General features: G+C 34.9%; 2 protein-coding genes and 1 non-coding gene across 3 annotated transcripts; 2 read left to right on the top strand and 1 right to left on the bottom strand.

The window, feature by feature from the left end:
• Positions 1-1,868: 1,868 nt before the first annotated feature.
• Positions 1,869-6,833, top strand: LOC108965970. Its single transcript, XM_018928655.1, has 5 exons — positions 1,869-2,069; positions 5,288-5,380; positions 5,436-5,592; positions 6,170-6,303; positions 6,401-6,833. The coding sequence occupies exons 1-5, from the start codon at positions 1,961-1,963 to the stop codon at positions 6,745-6,747; spliced, it is 840 nt and encodes a 279-aa protein (XP_018784200.1). The 5' UTR covers positions 1,869-1,960; the 3' UTR covers positions 6,748-6,833.
• Positions 6,834-9,416: 2,583 nt separating this feature from the next.
• Positions 9,417-16,198, bottom strand: LOC108965971 (carbonic anhydrase 2). The gene is made up of 7 exons (XM_018928656.1): positions 16,051-16,198; positions 15,862-15,974; positions 14,630-14,720; positions 13,572-13,843; positions 13,278-13,428; positions 9,951-10,030; positions 9,417-9,884 (listed from the first exon to the last, which is right to left on the bottom strand). The coding sequence occupies exons 1-7, from the start codon at positions 16,133-16,135 to the stop codon at positions 9,708-9,710; spliced, it is 969 nt and encodes a 322-aa protein (XP_018784201.1). The 5' UTR covers positions 16,136-16,198; the 3' UTR covers positions 9,417-9,707.
• Positions 16,199-18,602: 2,404 nt separating this feature from the next.
• Positions 18,603-18,674, top strand: Trnac-gca. The gene has a single exon. It is a non-coding gene; the product is annotated as a tRNA-Cys (tRNA).
• The last annotated feature ends 2,634 nt before the right edge of the window (positions 18,675-21,308 follow it).

The raw sequence follows: 21,308 nt of genomic DNA, 5'->3' as shown, positions 1-21,308 counted from the left end.
TTTTGTAAATATATGTATAGTATATGTATTTCTTATCCCAAATACCAAATACCGCTAGAATGCAAAAAGTAATACAAATAATATTATGAAACAAGTTATCCAGATAATTATATATTAAAAGCGCAAAAAAATTAAAGTAAAGCAATAAAAAAGCAGGGACAATATACACATATATTAATTACACAACAAGTCTTACACAGAGTTTCCGCTATAAATCGTATACTATATGGCTATATACCAACATTTATAACTATTTATAGATCTACTTACATTGTGACAAAAAGCACCCGGAAATTAAAATTAAATTCCTCGGGTAAACGACATTTCAAACATGTATATTTTACTAATTTGTGGGACTCTTCTTAATTACCATGCCAAATATGAGCGCGATCTGTTAACCGATTTGTTTCTAGCAGCTACTTCAGTCGGTACACCGCAGTAGTTCGTCGCGATCAATGAATAAAAATATCAAACAAAGACTTGGTTTCAAATTTTGTATTTCTAACCGGATTTCGATTGCGGAATTATTGGGAATGTTGGAAAAGGCTTACGGTGATTAAGTTTTCTCAAAAACACACGCCTACGAGTGGTTAAAAGACGGTCTAGAGATTGTTGAAGTCATGCTTCGTTCTGGACGATCTTCGATCTCTAAAAATAATGAAAATATTTGAAAAAGTGGAGGATATGGAAGATATTATGTTTAAGAGATGCCAAGAAAGCTCGACATCTCTCGCAAGTATGTTCGAATGATTTTGTTGGTTATTTTAGGTATGAAACGCGTTCTTGCTCGACACGACTGATGAAGTTGAATTTTATTCAAACAGGGTATCGCAAAGAGGTCTCTTTGGACATGCTTAATAATGCGAATGGTTTATGAGTTTGACATGCAAGCAAGTGAAGAATCATCGGAATGGAAGGAAAAAACTGGTCAAAACCAAAAAAAAAAAAAAACACGTCAAAGCCGTTCAAAAAAAAAGGTGATGCTCATTGTTTCTTTGATATTCGCAGTTTGGTCCATCATGAATTTATTCCGGAGGAACACTCGATTCATAAGATGTTCTTTTTAGCCGTGTTGAGACGTTTGCATTGGAACATCTGTCGAAATCGGCTGACCAGCATCGTGAACCGAATTTAAAGACAAAAACGCAATGAATATCAACGATAAACCACCGTATTCAGCAGATTTGGCTGCGGGTGTTTCCCAAACTAAAATTGACGCTTCGTGAAACCCCGTTTTCAGTCGATCGAAGAGATGAAATAAAATTCGATGAAGGAGCTTAAGGCCATTATGAAAAGTGACATAAATGTAATACATCTGGGGAGCTTACTTTGAAAGCGACAAAATAAATATTGATGAATAATTAAATATATTGCGTTTTATTTACAATTTCCGGGTACTTTTTTGTCACAATATTTTTCTGTGTATATAAATATATGTGTATCTACAACCATCCCACAAGTCAATATCAAGTCAATACTCGTATTGCAATTGATTTCACACTAAAAAGCAAAGTTAAAATGAGAATAGAAAATGAGATGAAATCTTTGTAGAATCAACTTGTAAGTTTATAGCAAACAAAGTTGCTACTTTACAATCATATGTGTAATTCATTAAATGTTTGTAAGCAGCTGAGAATATGTAATATAATATATGTAGTACACACATGCGTACATGCATGTTGGTGCCGCGACAATACTTGCTGTTAACCTTTGCACGGCAGCAGCCCCGCACAGCCGGCCGGCTAACTAAGCACATAAGTGGCTTGACAAGTATGCAAGTGACTAAGTACGTAAGTGCGAGTAATAGCAAAGCAGTTAAGTTAATAAATTGTTATTATTGAGTTTATAAAAGTGCTACAGCGTTTCGAGATTAGCCACAGTCGTGTTCAACTTCGCGTTACAAAAACATTTCTAATTTCAAAGAAAGCAGCAACAAATAGAGTGGCAAAAGTTAGCAACAATGCAGTATAATAGTGCAAACACACGCACGTTGGCTGCGATGAAAGGACTTTTAATTGTGTTTGTCTGCATGAGTGTTGCGCATTGCGTAGACTTTTACACAGAAAAGCGTAAGTGCAGGAGCAGAAGTGTGGAAGGAATCACTCTTGAGAAAGGAAAATAAACGTCGAATATTTTGGGATTTGAAACAATGAAATATCAAAACACAAAAAACAAAAAATAGTGAAGAATATTAGTATAAATTGGTTGGTGGAAAATAGTAAAAAAAAAAAAAAGCTCTCGTTAGATCCTCAATTACTTAAAACAGGATTTGAAAATTTCGGGACACTTATTTTATACATCATATTCACATCAAAAGTGCTTTTATACACGAGTATGCAAGTATCAAAAAAATGTTCTATAGTGTATTTATGGCTACTTTCAGGTTTTAAAGAAATTTGCAAAGCTTGCCTGACAATGTTACTGTGATGCCAAAGTTAAAAATTAAAGTGGATAAGTGCGAGATACTCCAAGTTGCAACATCGCCCGTTTTGAAAAATGCGCTTTCGAAGAAATGCGTTCACTGTACTCAAGCTGAGTGGCCCGAACGCTTCAACAATACACCGAATTGGACGGAAGAAAATTTTATTCATAAAAAAATATTTTAGGGCACTGAAAATATACTATTTTTGAAAATTTTACACTGGACTAACTCCTAAAATGTTTTGTCACCTAAAAATTATATAGGCAGTAAAGTCGATAACATTAAAGCTTGCAAGCATTCGAATAAATATAATCCTTCAATTATAACCTTCCATAAAGCGTAATTGATAGCATTAAATTCTATAAAAATACTTTTATTTTGATTCTGATAGGTCAGTTTGTTTGTCCGATGTGAAAAATTACTTCAGATATTAAACCGGTGCCTTCGAAAATAATGCATGCCAAATTTCCTGAAGAAAATTTGTCAAATTAAAATAAAGTTCTCCACATAAGAACTTGATTTCGATCAGACAGTTTGTATGGCAACTATATGCCGATATCAGCGGTTCCGGCAAATGAGATCTTTCTTAGAGACAGTTGGACTGATGGACCAACAGTCTGATCGGCTAAACCGACTCAGCTCTACATCATAACACTAAAAGTATGTTCAAAAAATAACGAAAATATCCGTTAAAAAAAAAATTTACTTGTCCACATTAATATTGGGCCTTCAAAATAGCTTCAGTTCGAAATTATGCACATAAGTCGCAACACTTATATTGCCTCCTAAGCTCCGTTCTGGGAGTTACAAACTTCGTGGCATATACAAGCAAGCTTGAAGCACGAATTCTTCTTCTCTTTTATTGGAGTAGACACCGGAGTCATTCTTCCTTTTCGCTGTTTAGTGCAACTGGAGATTTCAAGTGTAGCTAGGTCCTTCTCCACCTGGCCTTTCCAACGGAGTGGAGGTCTTCTGCTGCTTCCCCCACCGGATACTGCGTCGAGTACTTTCAGAGCTGGAGTGTTTTCATCTATTCGGACGACATATCCTAGCCAGCGTCTTTTAGTTCGCTGAACTATGTCTATATCGTCATATAACTCGTGCATTCTATCGACTGCGGTATTCGCCGTTTCCAATGCGCTAAGGACTATAAATCTTCCTCAGAACCTTTCTCTCACCGACTTATCAGACGTTACCATTCATGCTTCTGCATCATGTTTCAGAACGGGGATAGTGAATGACTTGTAGAATTTGGTCTTTGTTCATCGAGAGAGAACTTTCCTTCTCAATCTAATCAGTCCAAARTAGCACCAGTTGGCAAGAATTATTCTGTGTTGGATTTCGAAGGATTCAAGTCGTGASTGCGATGACTATTTGTYTGAWGACAGAAGATATWTCGTRTTGCCCTCATTCACCATCAGAACCATTTGCTCACACATGTTTTATAGGAATAAGAATGTTTCAAATATTTAAAAACAGGTTGTTATAAAAATCAAATTGAAATGTTTAAACTTCATTTTTATAGAAAATCCAAGAATCTAATTTTTTAGATATAGTACATCAATTAGGTAGTTCAAAATGAGACAAAAACTACTAGGTGTACCTGCCGTTTTCCGATGATCCAGCTTTTCCCATACAATAAACGTTTTTTGGTTCTCAACTATAAAAAATACAACTACAATGGTCTTTCGAATTTCGAAAATTATTGCAATTTAAATTATTTTGGATGAGTTTGGAAAATATCTATTTTCTCTAAATAGAACGAACTTAGTTCGCTTTTATTCAGTACTTTTAGGAGTGAAAATATTATCTTTCAGCTGTCACACAACAAACGTTTTTAATTTGATATAATTTAATAAAAAAAACAATTAAAATTATAAACAAATTCGTTAAAAGTCTGCTTCTCAAACGCTTTACAAAAAATGCCTTATATCTTTGATTTTTCAATTTTATTTACTATAGTAGGGGCATAAAAATCAGTACTAAGGCGATGTCTTACCTTACTCCTAAAATTGTTGTAATGTAGTAATGTATTTGTCGGAAACGAGTATTTTGAAATATTACCTTAGTATTGTAAATAGTAACCCCATGTTATGTACTTGGACTGGGAATTATTTACATATATTTCCATTTTAATTAGTTCAGAACTAATTATGCACTCACACAGAGTAAGATTTTAATTATTCTAGTGATATAATTTTTATGACATTAGTTTTATGAATAAAAACATCGTATGAGTGTAATTAAGTTGTATGCTAGGTCAATTATATAGACATAGTATAGACACACTAGAGTGGACCAATTTACAGGGAGCCAAACAAACTGGAAAGTCTATSTGGGAAATGTTCTTCGGATCATTCTGCGCAACTTTCCTCACGAAACTATCTAAAACCGGTTTCGAGGCAGCGAAGGCGAAATTTAGTTTTCCGATGTTATAAAAAAATTTTAATCAGTTTTTGAGTAGATACATATACGCATTTCAGCACTGTATTGATCACTTGTCGAAATCGGGCTGAACGGACAACTATATAATATATCTCCAAACAAATAATTCATATACTTTATTTTACGGCCTTTAATTAAAAAGCTAAGAGCGCGTGATTTTGCAGAACTATCCTCTATTATATATTTAACAATGTCAGAAGGCAATGCTTTTTTATTTTTATTTTTTTATTTTATTTTTTTTTTTTTTTTGTAATTAGTCGTTTGTATGGCAGATATAGTGTATAAAATACATTGCTTAGACCCATTGATCAGTATGATCCGTAGCACATAGGCGTTTATATATAAAAAAAAATCGACCCACTCTAATAGACTCCCTTATATACTTCCAATAGTTAAMGTAACATTTGCCTCCATTTACAGCCTCTTACATGCAAACGTGTCGAATCAATGACCCCGAATTCGTGAAATGTTCAACTTCCAGTATACAAAAGCTAATGATCCAACTGGGCAWAGGTACTCATTTTGCATTTATATTGTGCTATAAAAAGATAAATCTTAAATATTGAAGGTATTCCGGAGGTTGCGGAAGTAATTGGTACATTTGACCCGTTGAAGGTCAAGGAAATACAGTTCGCACAGGATAATCAAGGTGCTGTGCAACTGCATGCCAATCTCACTGAAATGGTGGCAACTGGACTGTCGAGTATGATTATTAAGGAAAGCAAGTAAGTTCTGAACATCAAAAGAGGTCTATGATTATTATCACAATTGCGAAGGCATAGAACACAACATCAATGCTTTATAACGGTTATTAGCAAAAGAAATTACGATTATTCTCGTAAACGAGCCACGATCAAAACTTCAGACGAATTGAATCCCTATTTTATTCAACGAAACAATGTAACCTCCTCTAAAGAGAGCGTTGACTGCCATATAAGACGAAAATGTGGTTACCACTATTTTCTGAGATTCACAAGGTGGAATCTACATCGTCTACCTAGAGAAGCCCTAAAACGTCGCAGAGTCACTCTTATATGTCAAATTATTCAACAGATCCACGCCGAATTTCTGACAAAATTAACCCATTTGGGGAAAAAAATGCTATTTCTACCACGTATCCGCCAATCACTACGCACAAATCGGTCGAATTGAGCTACGAAYTTATATTTGTATTGTTGAGAAAAAATCGTAATACTGGGTGCGACGCCTTTAAATACTATTTAAATACAATTTACCGTTACAATTATCATTTTGAATTCCATATAATTACTTTTGCTGAAATTTTGTAATCAACTTTTTCAGGGTTAGCAAGAAGGACTACAGTTGGGARACTAAAGTTTTTATACCCAAGCTACGTTTGGAGGGTCAATACAAAATGTCTGGAAAGATACTTTTGATACCATTGAACGGAGCCGGACATATGTTCATTGAAATCGGTAAAACATATATATATATACATTTTTTTTTTTTTTTTTTTTTTTTTTCTTTTTTTCTGTATGTAAATTTTTCTATAATTACTTTATTCTTCCCAAGAAAACCTGAACTTACTAATGCGCACCAAAACTCGACTCTATGAGAAAGGCGGTTTCACCTTCTACAATGTCACTAAGCTGCGCATGGATTTGAACCCAGGCGGGGTAAAAACGAATTTTGAAAACATATTCAATGGCAATAGCAAAGAAGTGGAACGTAGCACTAATCTTTTCTTCAATGAAAACTGGCGTGAGTTCTTCGAAGCGCTGCGCCCGCTCATAACAGAAACTGTGGAAACAACCATGTTGGAAATATTGCAAAAGGTCTTCCATTTAATACCGGCGAATTTCTTCGTTGAAGATATACCAACTTCAACGGAATTGTACAAAAAGGGAAAGCAAAAGTAAACACTATTTTTTTCAATCAATTACAAATTGCTGTAGTAATAAAATAAAGCGGAGGCTTCAACTGAATCTCGAATTGCTATTAAATCGGTACTAATTCAAAACAAGATTTTTTACTCGAACATCTTTAAAAAGGAACAATATTTCTATTTTTTTCTAAATCTCCAAATTATTTGTATGGTTTTTTTTTTATGACAGGCCAATAGATCAGAGTTTATGATAGAGTAGCAGCTGATAAAAGTCAAAAGCCTAAGCCTTTTTTAGTAGAAAATCTACTTTTCGATTTTTCACTCTTCACTTTGTAGAAACAAATTTAACATATTTCGAATAATATGATCTCCGACGGTGCCAAAACATGTAATTCACTGTTGCAGTAATTCCAGCCTTTTCTGTGGATGATACCAAAAAGTGATATTCCCTGTCCATACGTGTAATAAAAAAGTTGAATTCACCAAATTCGATTTCTGATCCTATCAAAAATTGGTGAGTCATTGTATGGAACATGCAAAATATAGTCATTTGTTTCCAAGTAGTCATTAATCAAAAATATAGTATTGAGACCCATGTAAAGGTTGTCGTTGGCTATTGGCGGATCGACTTTGACAGACTGCAACCTTAAAATTATTTTAAATATTAATTAAAATTTTCGTATTGTAAGGTTGTAAGTTAAAGCCTAGCGATTTAAGCAAGAATAAAACATTTTTTTTTTTTTTTTTTTGAAATATCACAATAGCTATTCCCTTTAAAACTGTTTTCCTGATAGTAGAGTGCATTATCGAGGAAACAGATAAATATAATACTACTAATTAATTGATGGTATTACGCTACAAACTGGTCCCTCACCGAGGGACACAAATTTGGCCCCAACAACTACTTCCTCTTTTTCAAAAACATAGCTCACTAGTGGAAGCTTTCACTCAAATGAGGAGATCGAGATGGAAACAAAAATCACAAAGCTTCACATTATCGAATCGGTATCAATGTGTTGCGTCATCGTTAAAACAACAACAACAGATGGGTTGCCTTAGATGGTGATTATTGCGAAAAATAAGGTCATATTTTCATTCAAAAAACGTTGCTTCATTGTAAGGTCGCCGACATTTTAACTCATGCATATGTACATAAGTATTATATTGACCACCGAACTAAGGCAAGAAAAAATTTTCATGTCTTAAACGAAATCATATAGTGTATATATATTTCCATGAACCATGAACTCGGAACTAATTAAAGCGAACCATTTAGAAGTTCCCTCCAAGGAAAAAACACAAAAATTTCAAACTTAATGGGAAATGTTTATAATCATTCGAAATAACATTCTTTGGCAATTCCTTTGTAAAGATTACCTCTTTCAAATACCGTGCCGTGGTCAGGCAACCGTCAGAGATGGTCCATCCGTTGAGTCTAATTTTCGATGACTTGTTCGAAAATTTCAACTGGCAATGACACGCATGATGTTTTGCTCTAAGGCCTGAATCGAATCGGGATTGTGTGCAAAGACTATAGACTTTACATATCCCCACAGCAACAAGTCCAACGGTGTGATATCACATGATCTTGTTGGCCAATCAACCGGCCCAAAACGTGAAATTATCTGCTCACCGAAGTCTTTTCTCAATAAAACCATTAATTGATGCGATGTGTGGGAAGTGGCGCCGTCTTGCTGAAACCAAATGTCGCCGAGATCACGAGCTTCAATTTCAGGCATCAAATAATCGGTTATCATGGCACCGATAGCGATGGTTACATTCTCACAGACATCATTTTTGAAGAAATTGAGATGAATGATTACACCGGCCTACAAACCACACCAAACCGTTTTTTTTCTGGATGAAATTTCAGCTCTCGAATCTTCAAGTTGCTCTCCGTCCAAAATGTGACAATTTTTCTTGTTTAGATACCCATTAAGACATAAATGGGTTTCATCGTGGGATCTTCTTGGAACTTTTCAAGAGCCCTTAGAGCGAAGCGATCTGTATTTTGTACGTTTTCAATTTAAGATCTCGACCGAAAAAGCGCCAAGCCGTTCCATACGTCAGTCCTAGTTGCTGCGAGTGGATAGTCCGCTCATTAGGCCGATTGTGCTGACGATAAGTTGAGCGAAGCGCATGAAACACATTATTTTCAGAACGTGAATTTCAGTAACAACGTTTGAATGGTTTATAAACATTGTTCACGAGTAAGTCTTTTCATAATGAAGTCGCAAACAATACTGACCRAGAATAACATGACAGCTTGACATGATTCACACGTGATCTGTCAAAAACAAGCTWTTGAAAAAAGTACCTCTATTCAGAACACCTGTGATAATATTTCCATGAACCATTTGCTCAAAGCTTATTATGTAGAAAGTTCAGTTTTAACAGCCTTTAGTTTTCAAGTAASAATATGAAGATTTCACAAATTTAAAGATTACTACTTAATTCATTTATCGGAAACGTAAATACGCGTTGAGAATTGCAACAATTTAACTGTAAAAGCAATTTATAATCGTGAAGAATTAAATTTAAGCGGTTGTTAAATGATAATAAGTACCTAAAAGGTAAATTTCACCATTAAGCGTCACCCCCAATGGATTAGCTTTCATAAATATTGTGCTTCAGTTTAAATAGATTTACCTTGTAATAAACGTCAATTAGATAAATAATTTAGAAGATTTGGTAGTATTTACATTTTATTAAACAATTAAAAATTCTAATTTTATTGTTAATACAATTTAATTCGCTTATTGGTATATCTCTCTGATAAAAATGAAAACAGCAATATTAAGAGCGGCTGCTTATAATATGAGTAGCTGCACGCTTCAAGCGTACTATTATAAACMATGCGCTTAAATATATTAATATCTGTAATAAATAGAATATTCAATTAACTTAAAAGTAAACTCCGAGACAGTTGTCTGTCCGATAATGAAGTGTTAAAAGCGACATGAGCTGTTTCACGATTTGTTCTGCGCCACCGAATCAATTGTACCAATCCCACTTCTGATAGTCTAGTTCTTTCTTCAATGCCTCCACAAGTGTATGCCTGTTATTACCGTTGCGCATAAAGACGCGACGATTACCGATTGATTGCAATTGACGGAAATTATCGACCAGAGCGCCATCTTGAGTATCTTGTAGTTGACGGAAGCGTGCGATCTGTGGATAAAGGAAAATGTTATAAGAAGGAGGAAGTCATTGTAATTCTTGCAAAAATTTACATACCTGCTTCGGCGAGATTGGTATCGGATCGGGATAGAGCACCCATGTAATGGCCTCTGAACAGGGTGGCGTTGTCAGAGAACCTGCAATGCATGAATAATCAAAACACAAATTATATCATCGTACATCGACGAATAAAGATAAAATATCTTTATGTCTGGCTTTGGTAAGCAAATTTAGCTCATTAGCAAAAAATAAAATCATGTTATTTTGTATGCAAAGTACACCCATCCATCCTCATAACCGAAAGTAATAAAATCTTTTGCCATCATTCTACAACCATTCCCACATTCTTTTTGGTTAACAGCCAAAATTCGGCGGTCAATTTGTATTCATTGTTCGCGCCATGTTTGGCACTTGTACATCTGTCRCCGCGTGCATATTTACACACCCCTTCACATACAGGTTTGTAGTGCACCTTCTCTGCGTTACCGATTTCGATAATATCGCTGCGATGTTGTTTGCATATTGAATTCTGTTCAATTCCAGCTATTTTGCTATATTTTGCTAATTCTACGCTAATAATGGCAATAATTCTCGATGTGTATATATACATAGATATGTATGTACTTGATGGCTTTGTGCGTGCTTTGGTGTGCCAACTGGATTCAGTGTCGAATAAATTTCATTCAGTCTTATGTAACATATTCAATATACGCTTATAGTTGTGTGCCAATTTAATCTGATTAAGTAAATCTGATTCAATAAAGCTATTTGATAATTTTGACTGCATAACTAAGTACATACGAGTATTGATTTTCAAATATTTCAAAGGTATTTCAAGCAAACTTTCTTAATGAAATATTTAATTTCAGTTAGATTAGGTAGTTTTCTTCACCTTCACATCCCCTCTGTCAGTGTTAGTGTTACTTTCAAGTGTGAATTTTGCACTTTATTGCAATTAAATKAAGCTAATGAATGTAATATGTATGCTCAACTGATTTTATCAAAATGATAAATATGAAAATTGTATTGAAGACAGCCAATATTGTAAAGCAAACATTAACGCGCGGCATTAAGGTGAACATTATTTATGATATTATTGACATTGTTCGATGCCCTCTAACAAAGTGAAGTTAATAGGATTTGTAAAGTTTCGTGTTTAATGTTTAAAACTTTTCTAACAGTAAAACTTAGAGATATAGTTACAGTACAGTATGGCACCGGATTTTACTTTCGAAAATTTATTTTATTGAATCTGTGGACACTGAAGCAATTTGCTGCTAACCTATTATATAGCTGGTGAACCAAAATGCCTTAAGCTTGGCACAGAAAATTCCGCGAACGGAATTTTGAGCTTACAATTGCAAATTAATTTAATGGATGTCACAATGTTTGCTTCTTGATTAACCGAATAGGACAAGGCAAAACTTTTTCGTTTCCATCCAAGACGAATTTAATCCTAATTGTGAACGATGTGAAGATGATAAGATGTCATAGAGCGACAAACGTGAACAGAATTGGAGAAGCTTTAAAATTCTAGGTGCAATTTGATGTCTGATCAAAGGTTAGGTCCCTGTATGAGGAAAAGTTCAAAACCAACTGTCATCGGAATCACTTAATCGGCTACTTCCGACCAAAGGGAGAGTGGGGACGAATATTTCGGTAGATGCAGAGGTCTCTTCTGGATAAGTGGGGCTTAACCTACCATAGTATCCAGATCGGTATAAGCGAAATTTGGCGCGATACTTTAAACTACTTATGTACAGTTGCAAAAGAACCATTAATTCTCAGAAAAGTCAAAAGAACAGCTGGTTCGAAGAGAAGTGCTATGTCGAAGTGGAGAAAAAACAGATTGCCGACGTTACGATCGACCACAATACGAGCGGGATGGGATATATATGTCGAGGGTTAAAGAGGGAAGCCAGAAGCATTTGCAGTCCAAAGAAGAGCTCAAAAAACTGGCCGGTAAGAGTAATGCTCGAAAATTCTACGAAAATATGTGACGACTAATAGAAGGTTTCAAGACCAGAGCATACTCTTATAGAACTCCCTAAGGTTAGGGAGAGAACACTTCTCAAGGAGATGGAGAACCTGATCCAACAATCGCTGACGATAGAGCAGACGTTCAATTTCCCCAAATAGCAATTACCCGTCTGAAGAAAAACAAAGGGGCGGTGGTCGATAAATTGCCGGAAAAGCTATTCAAATACGGTGGCGAAGAACTCATAAAGAATATGGTCGAACGTCTGTTCAATCCACAAAAAGGAGAATCCATAATATGCACGAAATCCAAGTCGTAGATAATTTCCTCTATATTGCAACCAGCATTAATACCAACAATAACGTCAGCATCGAAATCCAACGCAGAGTAACTTTTGCCAACAAGTGCTAAAGCATGGACGGTGACAACATCCGATGAGTCAGCATTACGAGTTTTCGAGAGAAGGSTTCTGCGAAAGATTTAAGGGCATTTTGCGCATTAGCAACGGCGTATGCCGCAGTCGATGGAGCGATCAGCTGTTCGAAATATACAACGMCATTGACATAGTTCAGCGAATGAAGAGACAGGGGCTACGCTGGCTAGGTCATGCCATTCTCCGAGAGTATTCGACGCAGTACCCACCGGGGTAGCAGATGAAGAGGAGAACCTCCACTCCGCTSGAAAGACCAGGTGAAAAGGGTCCTTAGGTCCTGGACCTGGCTAGACTTAGAATCTACAATTGGCGCCAAACAACGAAAACTCGTCAATAACCGYATAAGCGGAGTCTGCGTCAATAAATAAGAAATGAAGTTTCCAGATCGAAGCCACGCTAGGGTCACTCTGTTTTCTGGTAGCTCGAGCCCATGGTCTGCAATGAGTAGTGTTTCGACTCTAAACCATTCATTGGGAGGGATTCGATGGAAGTCTTATTAGTTGTCTGCAAAAACMTCTCAACAGAAACTGCCTGTCATGTCATGTAATGTTATGACATTATGAAGGTGTTTTACGGGATACATTAAGAGACGTTCTGTGATGGTCTGAAGTGCGGTGTTCAGATTTGTCTTTTTCAGTTACATCCACACCTGGAGCCAGGCTGTCAAGTGTTTCTTGTCCTTACTCMAGRTAATTCCGACTAGCGATTCGAGGATCTTGATCCGGAATCCGTGACTAATTAWCGTTACAAACGTGKGAACTATAACGTTTYAAGTAAAAATTTTGAGGTCTAGTCTGTATTTCTGTGGATTAATGCAGTTTCCATTGATTTGGCAAAGCAGTGAGAAAGATCAAGATAATAAACATTTACTCAWAAATCATTGCTAATTACGATAATAATTAATTATAGAATTATTTAACCTCTCCCACACTAGATTTCACAATAAATTTATTAAATGCGAAAATTTTCTCACCTTTATATGTATAGAAYTTATCCACATCTACATTGGCTATCAACGATGACAATGCGAAGGTAATCGTCAAATTCATAGCATCATTTGCTTCCGGTATCAAGTGCAAGTGGCGACAAATCGCTGTGAGCCCTTGACTATCATCTTCGTCTAACTGTAARCAACAAAAAATTATAAGCAAAATAGGTAATAACAAACAAATCTCTTTGGCAATAACCTCATAACAGCGTCACAAAAAGTCAGAATTGCACTTCCTTTGTCAAACTACTCAAACCGTTATGCATTCAATCAACTCACATTGAAAAAGAATCCCAGCACAGCAGCACCATCGGCGAACTCCAGCGCATCCGCAAGTGTTGCGTATTTCTTATTGCGATGCACAATATGCATTTCCATCGTGTAACGGATGTCGTTGATCACATGCTCAGCRCCTCGATTGTTCTTATCGCCCCAATGGAAGTGCACACCCTCCACTTCGAATTCACCTGGCAATTTACCGCCGCGTACGTACGGCATAAAGTCGCCATTTGCCTTCTCCTCCTCGGTCAGTTTAGGTATATTGATGGCGACTGCAGAGTAGAGTAAAATCAATGGTGATATTGAAAATTCTTGGAATATTTTTAAATAGAGTTTAGAATTGTATGGAAGAAGATTCTCCTGCATGTGAAGTGATTTGCATTGAAGTACCATATAATACAGTGATTGCATGCGTGAATATTTATCATATATTTGAAGTTCTGTAATACTAATGCTCTCTGTGCTATAAGAAATCTAATTTTGTTGTAATTAGTTTAAATTTAAACCAAATGGTCTAATTATTTAAACTGGTACGTATTTAACTTSTATTAACATACATTGGCAGACCTAACTTTGATATCAAAACCCGAGGCGATAACGCTCAGTGACATTGTGTATTGATTTACCTAAACTTTGATCTGTTTTCGAGCGTTTTGKACTACTTCATCGGACTCATGTCTAATGAATCCGCTCAACCTTCCCAAGCGACATCGCTTCGCTCTATGGACTCTTGAAAAGTTTTAAGAAGATCCGACGTTTTCGAACCAAATTTTGCTCAATGGGTATTTAAGCTGAAGAAATTCAAGAGCTGAAGAAAAATAGCAGAGGAAACATCTTTGTGAGACTAGTAACTGAATAATGATTGACCGAAATGTAAGTGAACTTTGACAGTGTTCTAGTCAAGTTTTGTACTCTAAAGCATGGATGGAGATTTTTTTGGCTTGAAGATCTCTCGGCTATTCCAAAACTTTTCACCCGTGTTTCTAACACAGTTAAGTTATAGATAAGCTAAATCAKCTGATTCAAATTAAAATAATAATAATTTTTCTGTTACTCACCAGTATGTCCATTGTTAACCATCACAAGTGGGTTTGGTAACAAATTGTGGTAACCAATCATGTCTACAGCTGGCATATTCAATGGAATAGACTAAAATAGAAAAATTAAGTTAACAAAGTATTAAGTTCGATTTCAAGCGATTGGTTGAGGTTTCCAAATTTCAATGCAATGCAAAATTATTGTTATAAAAGGTATATTCATTTTATGAGCGTAAACCAGCCTTTGACTATATTTGTGATTTCACTGTGCSCATGAGTCAACATTTTCCAAATATGGAATGAAGGTAAAATATGTGAGTGACAAGTTTTCACTTTCATATATGTATATATGTATATATGTAAGTGTAATATAAAATAAATATATCTCATATCTAACCCAGATACTTTGTAAGGTCGATGGTTAAGGAAGATGATTATTATTATGAAAAGAGAGTTCTGTAACGATAGGTGAGTGATGATAAATAAATAGAATTGTTAGGTTCGGGTATATCTAGGATATTTARTGATGTGGATCCAATTTCTCATCTTATATGTATCTTAAAACTTCATACATACAAGCAAAAAAGTAAGCGAGTTTTGATACAAGAAAATATGCAGATACTTCCTGTAAGTGGTATATAAGGAAGTATTCCTTTTAATGTTAAATTTCTTTAACAATTATTGTCAAACATTTTATTTACTTATTTCAGAAACTTTAAACTTGTCTTAAAATAAAATTGTTTGTAGATAAAGTAAATGACGAATAATATTGCTCTTATTCCATGTTCTCCTATGACTAATTTGAAGCTGAACAAGAGATCCCCCTTTATAATTACAATTCAAAAAACAACTCCTAAACCTGCTTGCTATAGCACCAGAAAAAAGAGGAAATGAAAGATATTATATGAAAAATGTCTATTAACTCTCGAGAGAAATTATAGGAAGCTGTTTGTCTGTAGTAAGCCTGTCAAAAATTTTAAAAGCCGAGATTAAAACTATTCTCTTTTCTTATTATAAAACACATTTTGGAGTTATAAAAAGTCTCTCAACTAATATTATATGATAGCCTAAATCATGGTGATTCAAATACTAAAAATTTTCCAGTTACATTGTATGTCGTTTAATTGCAATACACAACCACAACAGTTAACACACTACTCATAAGACGAAAATAAATTTACAATATTCGAACCAAACTCTAAATTTTGCAAAGCCTCCATTGACAAATTATTCAGACTGTCTGTGGTATTTACTTTAGCCGAGTGTACTGCGATTGGTGATTGTGTCTTGCCCGCACAATGGCCATGGTGACGAGCCCAACGTCGTTGATTCGGTTCCGAATAGCCAAAGCGGGAACCAGCGGTTGCTGAAATTGGATAAAAATAAAATTTATTGTTAAACACATAGAATTAATACAATAACTATTGAATATAAGTTTTTACAGCGCTTAGCCTCCCACGCTGCAGAGCCGAGAAAGCCAATTGGTAAAACATATTGCAGCATTCTACTCCAAGTGCGTATATTCATAGTAAAATAAAATGATTTTGATATCGAAAACTGAAATTTTTTATAAGAAATATTTATTTTTGATCTTGTGTATTTTATGTTATTTTATGAACTTATGTATGTATGTGTTTATTTGTTTTTCATGTCATTATTGAATATTTCCGTTATTGTTGTACTTTGATTTTTGAAACAGAATTTGAAATTTGATACTCTGAATCTATTTCTGTAACCAAATTTTATCACCAAATTACTATTTCTTCAAATTTGTCGAAGGTGTTTTTATGGTATTGTAATTACATAGGTGCGCAGTATTCGATGGGGCTTAAGAACAGTTACTTAAGCTTTCAAAATTAAGGTACCATCATCACTAAATTTTTTTGAAAAATAGCGCCGCGATAAGGTCTGCGAAACAATGCTTACCTAGTACCAGGAGATCATGAAACGTAATATTATTGGCGATGAGTCTTAGATCTATGCTTTCGACACGGAAACAGACGATCAGTCGGCCGAATATCGTAGCAAAGGTGATTCAAAAAACCACGTCAAAGCAGATCAAAAATTAAGGTTATGTTGACAGTTTTTTTTTTTCATTATCGAGATGAGGTGCACTCCAAGTCGACCGACCGGCCAAACTGTCAACAAGGAATACTATTTGAGTATTATGTATCGTTTTCGCGAAGCTATTTAAAAAGATACCACAGTTATGGACCGAAACATGGTTTTTCAACCATGATAATGCACCGTCGCATACTGCTGATTTAGTTCCGAGTGACTTCTCGCTATTCAGCAAATGCAAATGCCCGCTCCGAAAACCCCATTTTGAGTCAATTGAAGCCATTAAACATGAATCGCCACGCGCATTGAATRCTATTCAGGATATTGACTATAACGATGTATTGGGGCCAAGAAGGATTACTTTGAGGGGAACRACATGGRTTTAAAGAATAAATTAAGAATTTTTAACGTSTTACTATTTTTTGCTYATAGTAATATATACAAACAAATTTATTTTTCAACTATTTTCMTTATGCATTTTTATATTTAAATATTTAATCGTTTTGTACATAAGTCGGTTACAAGAAAGAAAATTTACATTTGATCATGCCGACTTAAACCTATATGGAAATTAATTACTAGATACAAAAACGCACACGTTTAATATTTCGTKAATGCAAATCTATAAACAAATAAGGGATTTGCTCAAACTGTCGTAGTTCATAATTCAAACCGCTCTATTACATACTTTACATGTAATTTCGTTGTCAACGAAAAAACTTCCATAACCCCTTAATACACCAATATTGTCCATAGGCACAGTTTGGAATTAAACTATAAATAAATCAGTAATCAAGGCATTAACGAAATATTGATCACCGCCATCGATCACCTGTTACTTACTTAAGTGTAAGGGTATATATGGTTAGTACAATGTGGGTAGGTACATATATGTATATAATATATATATACATATATATTTATACATTTCAGTGCAAATTGAATCACGTGTGCTAACAACATTGTTGTTTACTTTTAAGCTTTTCTATTCGTAACAACATGCTTTAGTTGTTGTTGCTTTTGTTTGACAGCTATATCGGCAAACTGTTATCAGTTGACATTATTTTCAAAGCCATACGTACGACAATTGATATGAAGAATTATTTATTTAAGCAGCTGACACTTTMGCAACGTTTGTTCTTTATACAACACAATGTTTCAAAAGTAAACTAGAAGCCTTTTATACTTTCTGATATTTATAGTATACTATAGTAACTACTGACCTTGATACAGCAAGTTAAAAATTGTGAGCGATAACATGATGAAAATGTCATTTTTAATGTGGTGTTTCTGTGAATAAACTTGTTCAATTCTATAATAAATTAGAGCAACTTATACAGACAATCACTTTGAATCATATGATTTTTTGACGACTAAATAAAATACAGAGAACTGGTAAGAAGTGTTGTATGTTCTCTGCAGAATAATAGTACCTTATTTCCAAAAGCAATATTTTTTGATCCAAACATTTACTTTACTAAAAACACTCAAAAATCATATTATCTGGTGCAACGACGGATGAACATTTTACAACGGRACGTTTTCGACAAGCTTCGGATTTTTGACAATGTCGATCGAGTACACTTTATGTCACCGAAATTCCCACAAGTTTTTTTAGCAACGTCAATTTAAAAATCTTAAGTAAACGAAGTGCTTGAACGAACTAAATCGCTTCCTCTCACTAACGTTCTACTAAAAGCAGTAAATCATCCCACGCCAGCCACTTCATTTTTATCACATTTGCAGATAGTCAACATTTCGTTTTTATTTCTTTCTCAGATTGCTTGTTTCTACATTCTTGAATGCAAACTGCCCGCCTTGTGACGCCCGCGCATTCTCGCCGGAAATATTGATTATTTGTTTTTTGATGTTTTCTTTTCCCCACATCTTGGCCGGCGCCACAAGTGTTTGTTTGCGGTGKTATACAATAGTTGGGGATATAGCTCAGTGGTAGAGCATTCGACTGCAGATCGAGAGGTCCCCGGTTCAAACCCGGGTGTCCCCTTMTATTTTCGTGATTGAAGATTTTTCGATCACAAGGGTTTTTGGAAAAAATTTAAAAATTTTCAATTATACCGGCTTAAAGGTTTATATTTAATTTATAAGTGTTTATAAAGAATATTTTATTTACYATATGTACATATGTACATACTGTGAAATTCCCAAATACTGGACACCTCCTATAAACGCAAAAATTCCATGAACACAACATTTTCTTTAATATTTTTTTACAAAACCTATTCCTAGAGTGGTAATAAAAACGTTCCAATGATCGGACACGCACMTTTGGTATTTCGTTCAAATTATCTCTGAAAATCGGACAAGATCTCATAAAATGTGTAAAAAAAAACATGTACAACTTGCAGTTCCCGTTTTTTTTTTTTTACTTGTTATTAATTTGTGGAATTGTCCGACAGATTTTTAGGTATGATATGCAAAATGGATCCAGTATAATTTCTTTAAATCGTTTTTTACCTACTATAAATATACAGATGTCTATAGCTAGATATATAATCTAAGTGAAATGGAATTTTTTTATRCCCAACCAACTCACCTTAAATCAATCAATCGGTATTTTAATAAAATTTGACTGACACTAATATTACTGTATTTGGAAAAATATATATAAGCGCACTATATCTKGTCATAAATCCGCGGGAAAGTATGTGACTAGAATTAAAAGCCTCTAAATATAAGAGAGACAACGGTTAGGATAGTGCGACAGACCTAACGAGAAACATTACGACATTGGTGCGAGCATTGGCGGCAAGAAGTAAGATTGCCTGATATTGAAACGTATACTATATGCATATATTATATTTACTTATATGTTCTTGTAAGAACTTATAGTCAAGTATCAACTTTTAATAATAACAAGTAAGAAGGGCTAAGTTCGGATGTAACCGAACATTTCATATTCTTGCAACTTGCCAGGATTGAAGCGAAAGAGGGCAGAATCATGCAAATTTTTATACTCTTATTACTACAGAGTATAATAGCGTGTTCACCTAACAGTCGTACGTATCACCTAAAACTAATCTAAAAATGAAGAGTCGATTTGAAGTAAGAGTGACGGTCTGTCCGTCCGTCCGTGCAAGCTGTAACATGAGTAAACATTGATGGAATTTGGTACGCGAAATTTTACGAGTACGTATCTGGACATAATTGCACCACTACCATGGCCGTAAAATCTGATTTGGCATAAGCGATCGCAGTAGCAAGAAGCACCAGTGAGCAAAAAGTGGGCGTCGCACTGCCCTCTAATTAATTTAATGTACATATCTCCTAAACCACTAACGCTACAACGACTAAGCACTAATCTTATAAGAACTTATATCGACAGTGTAAAAATAAATGAAATCGAAAGATAAACCCCGCTTACTTCCCATGTAACGGTGCTGTTAAAAACTACTCCCCCCTTTTTGGTGAAATCACATATGTTGGAACCCGCTTAACCGATTTCTCCTAAATTCAATAGGTGGCATTATTCTCAAAAATCGAAAATGGGCTTAATCACCACGCCTTATTCGAACTTAGCACAATTTTGAATTCCATTTGATTCTTTCCACTACACAAATCAGGAAATCAAGAAGTGTTAATATAACGGGACTTTGCACTAATAATTCTTTCAAAGTATGCCACCTTATGACCAACATTTTCCCAAATTCAACTAAAACTCTTCAAGCCCTCTATATATCTATAGTTGACATTTTACCGAAAATATCGGTCAATGAATAGAATATACAATTGGAATTCAGAGAAAATGTTTTCGAAATCTGAATCGAGTCAATATTTACCTGTGCCCCCATATACATAATATAAAGATTTTCGAACTTCCAGGTGACTTAATGCTGGATATATCGGCCAATATTTGAGTTGTCTCAATGAAAATTACAGAGTCAGTTTTACTCATATATGTGTCTAAAATAGCGACAACTGGACGAAAACTTTACTTAACTTCCATATAATTAATATAATGATATTCGAACATTAGGCTGACTTTGCTTCATATGGTTGNTAATTAATATAATGATATTCGAACATTAGGCTGACTTTGCTTCATATGGTTGATGAATGTATGAGAGTCTTAATGCAACCAAGGACCACCAACTCCAATATTCAACATATATTGATTTTCATTTTTCTCACAAACCTGATGACGAATATGTCGGTCTGAGTATGAGTTATGTAGAGTACATGTAAATTTTCAAGGACCATCACATAAGCATTATTGACATCGCTAAAGAACTTAACATTCAAACGGGTTTGAACTATTTAAAAAAGGCTGGCAAAAAGAAGTTCGATGTTTGGATACCACATGAATTGTCTATGAAAAAATTAATGGACCGAATTAGCATCTGCGATTATTTGCTGAAACGMAATCAAATCGAACCATTTCTGAATCGGATGGTAACAGAAKAMGAAAAGTGRAAATGTGCGAAAAAGATCATGGTCCAAGCGTGGTGAAGCTCAACAAATGATCGCAAAGCCAGGATTGACGMMTCGAAAGGTTTTGCTGAGTGTTTGATGAGATTTTAAAAGAATTATTCACCACGAGCTGCTCAAGCCTGATCGAACGATTAATTCTACATTTTACTGTCAACAACTGATGACATCGCAGTAAGCAATCGAAAAAAAT

Source organism: Bactrocera latifrons, unplaced genomic scaffold (genome assembly GCF_001853355.1).
Source record: "Bactrocera latifrons isolate USDA-ARS-PBARC rearing strain unplaced genomic scaffold, ASM185335v1 scaffold_152, whole genome shotgun sequence".
Lineage (NCBI taxonomy): Eukaryota > Metazoa > Arthropoda > Insecta > Diptera > Tephritidae > Bactrocera > Bactrocera latifrons.
This window is presented reverse-complemented; position numbering and strand designations above follow the sequence as displayed.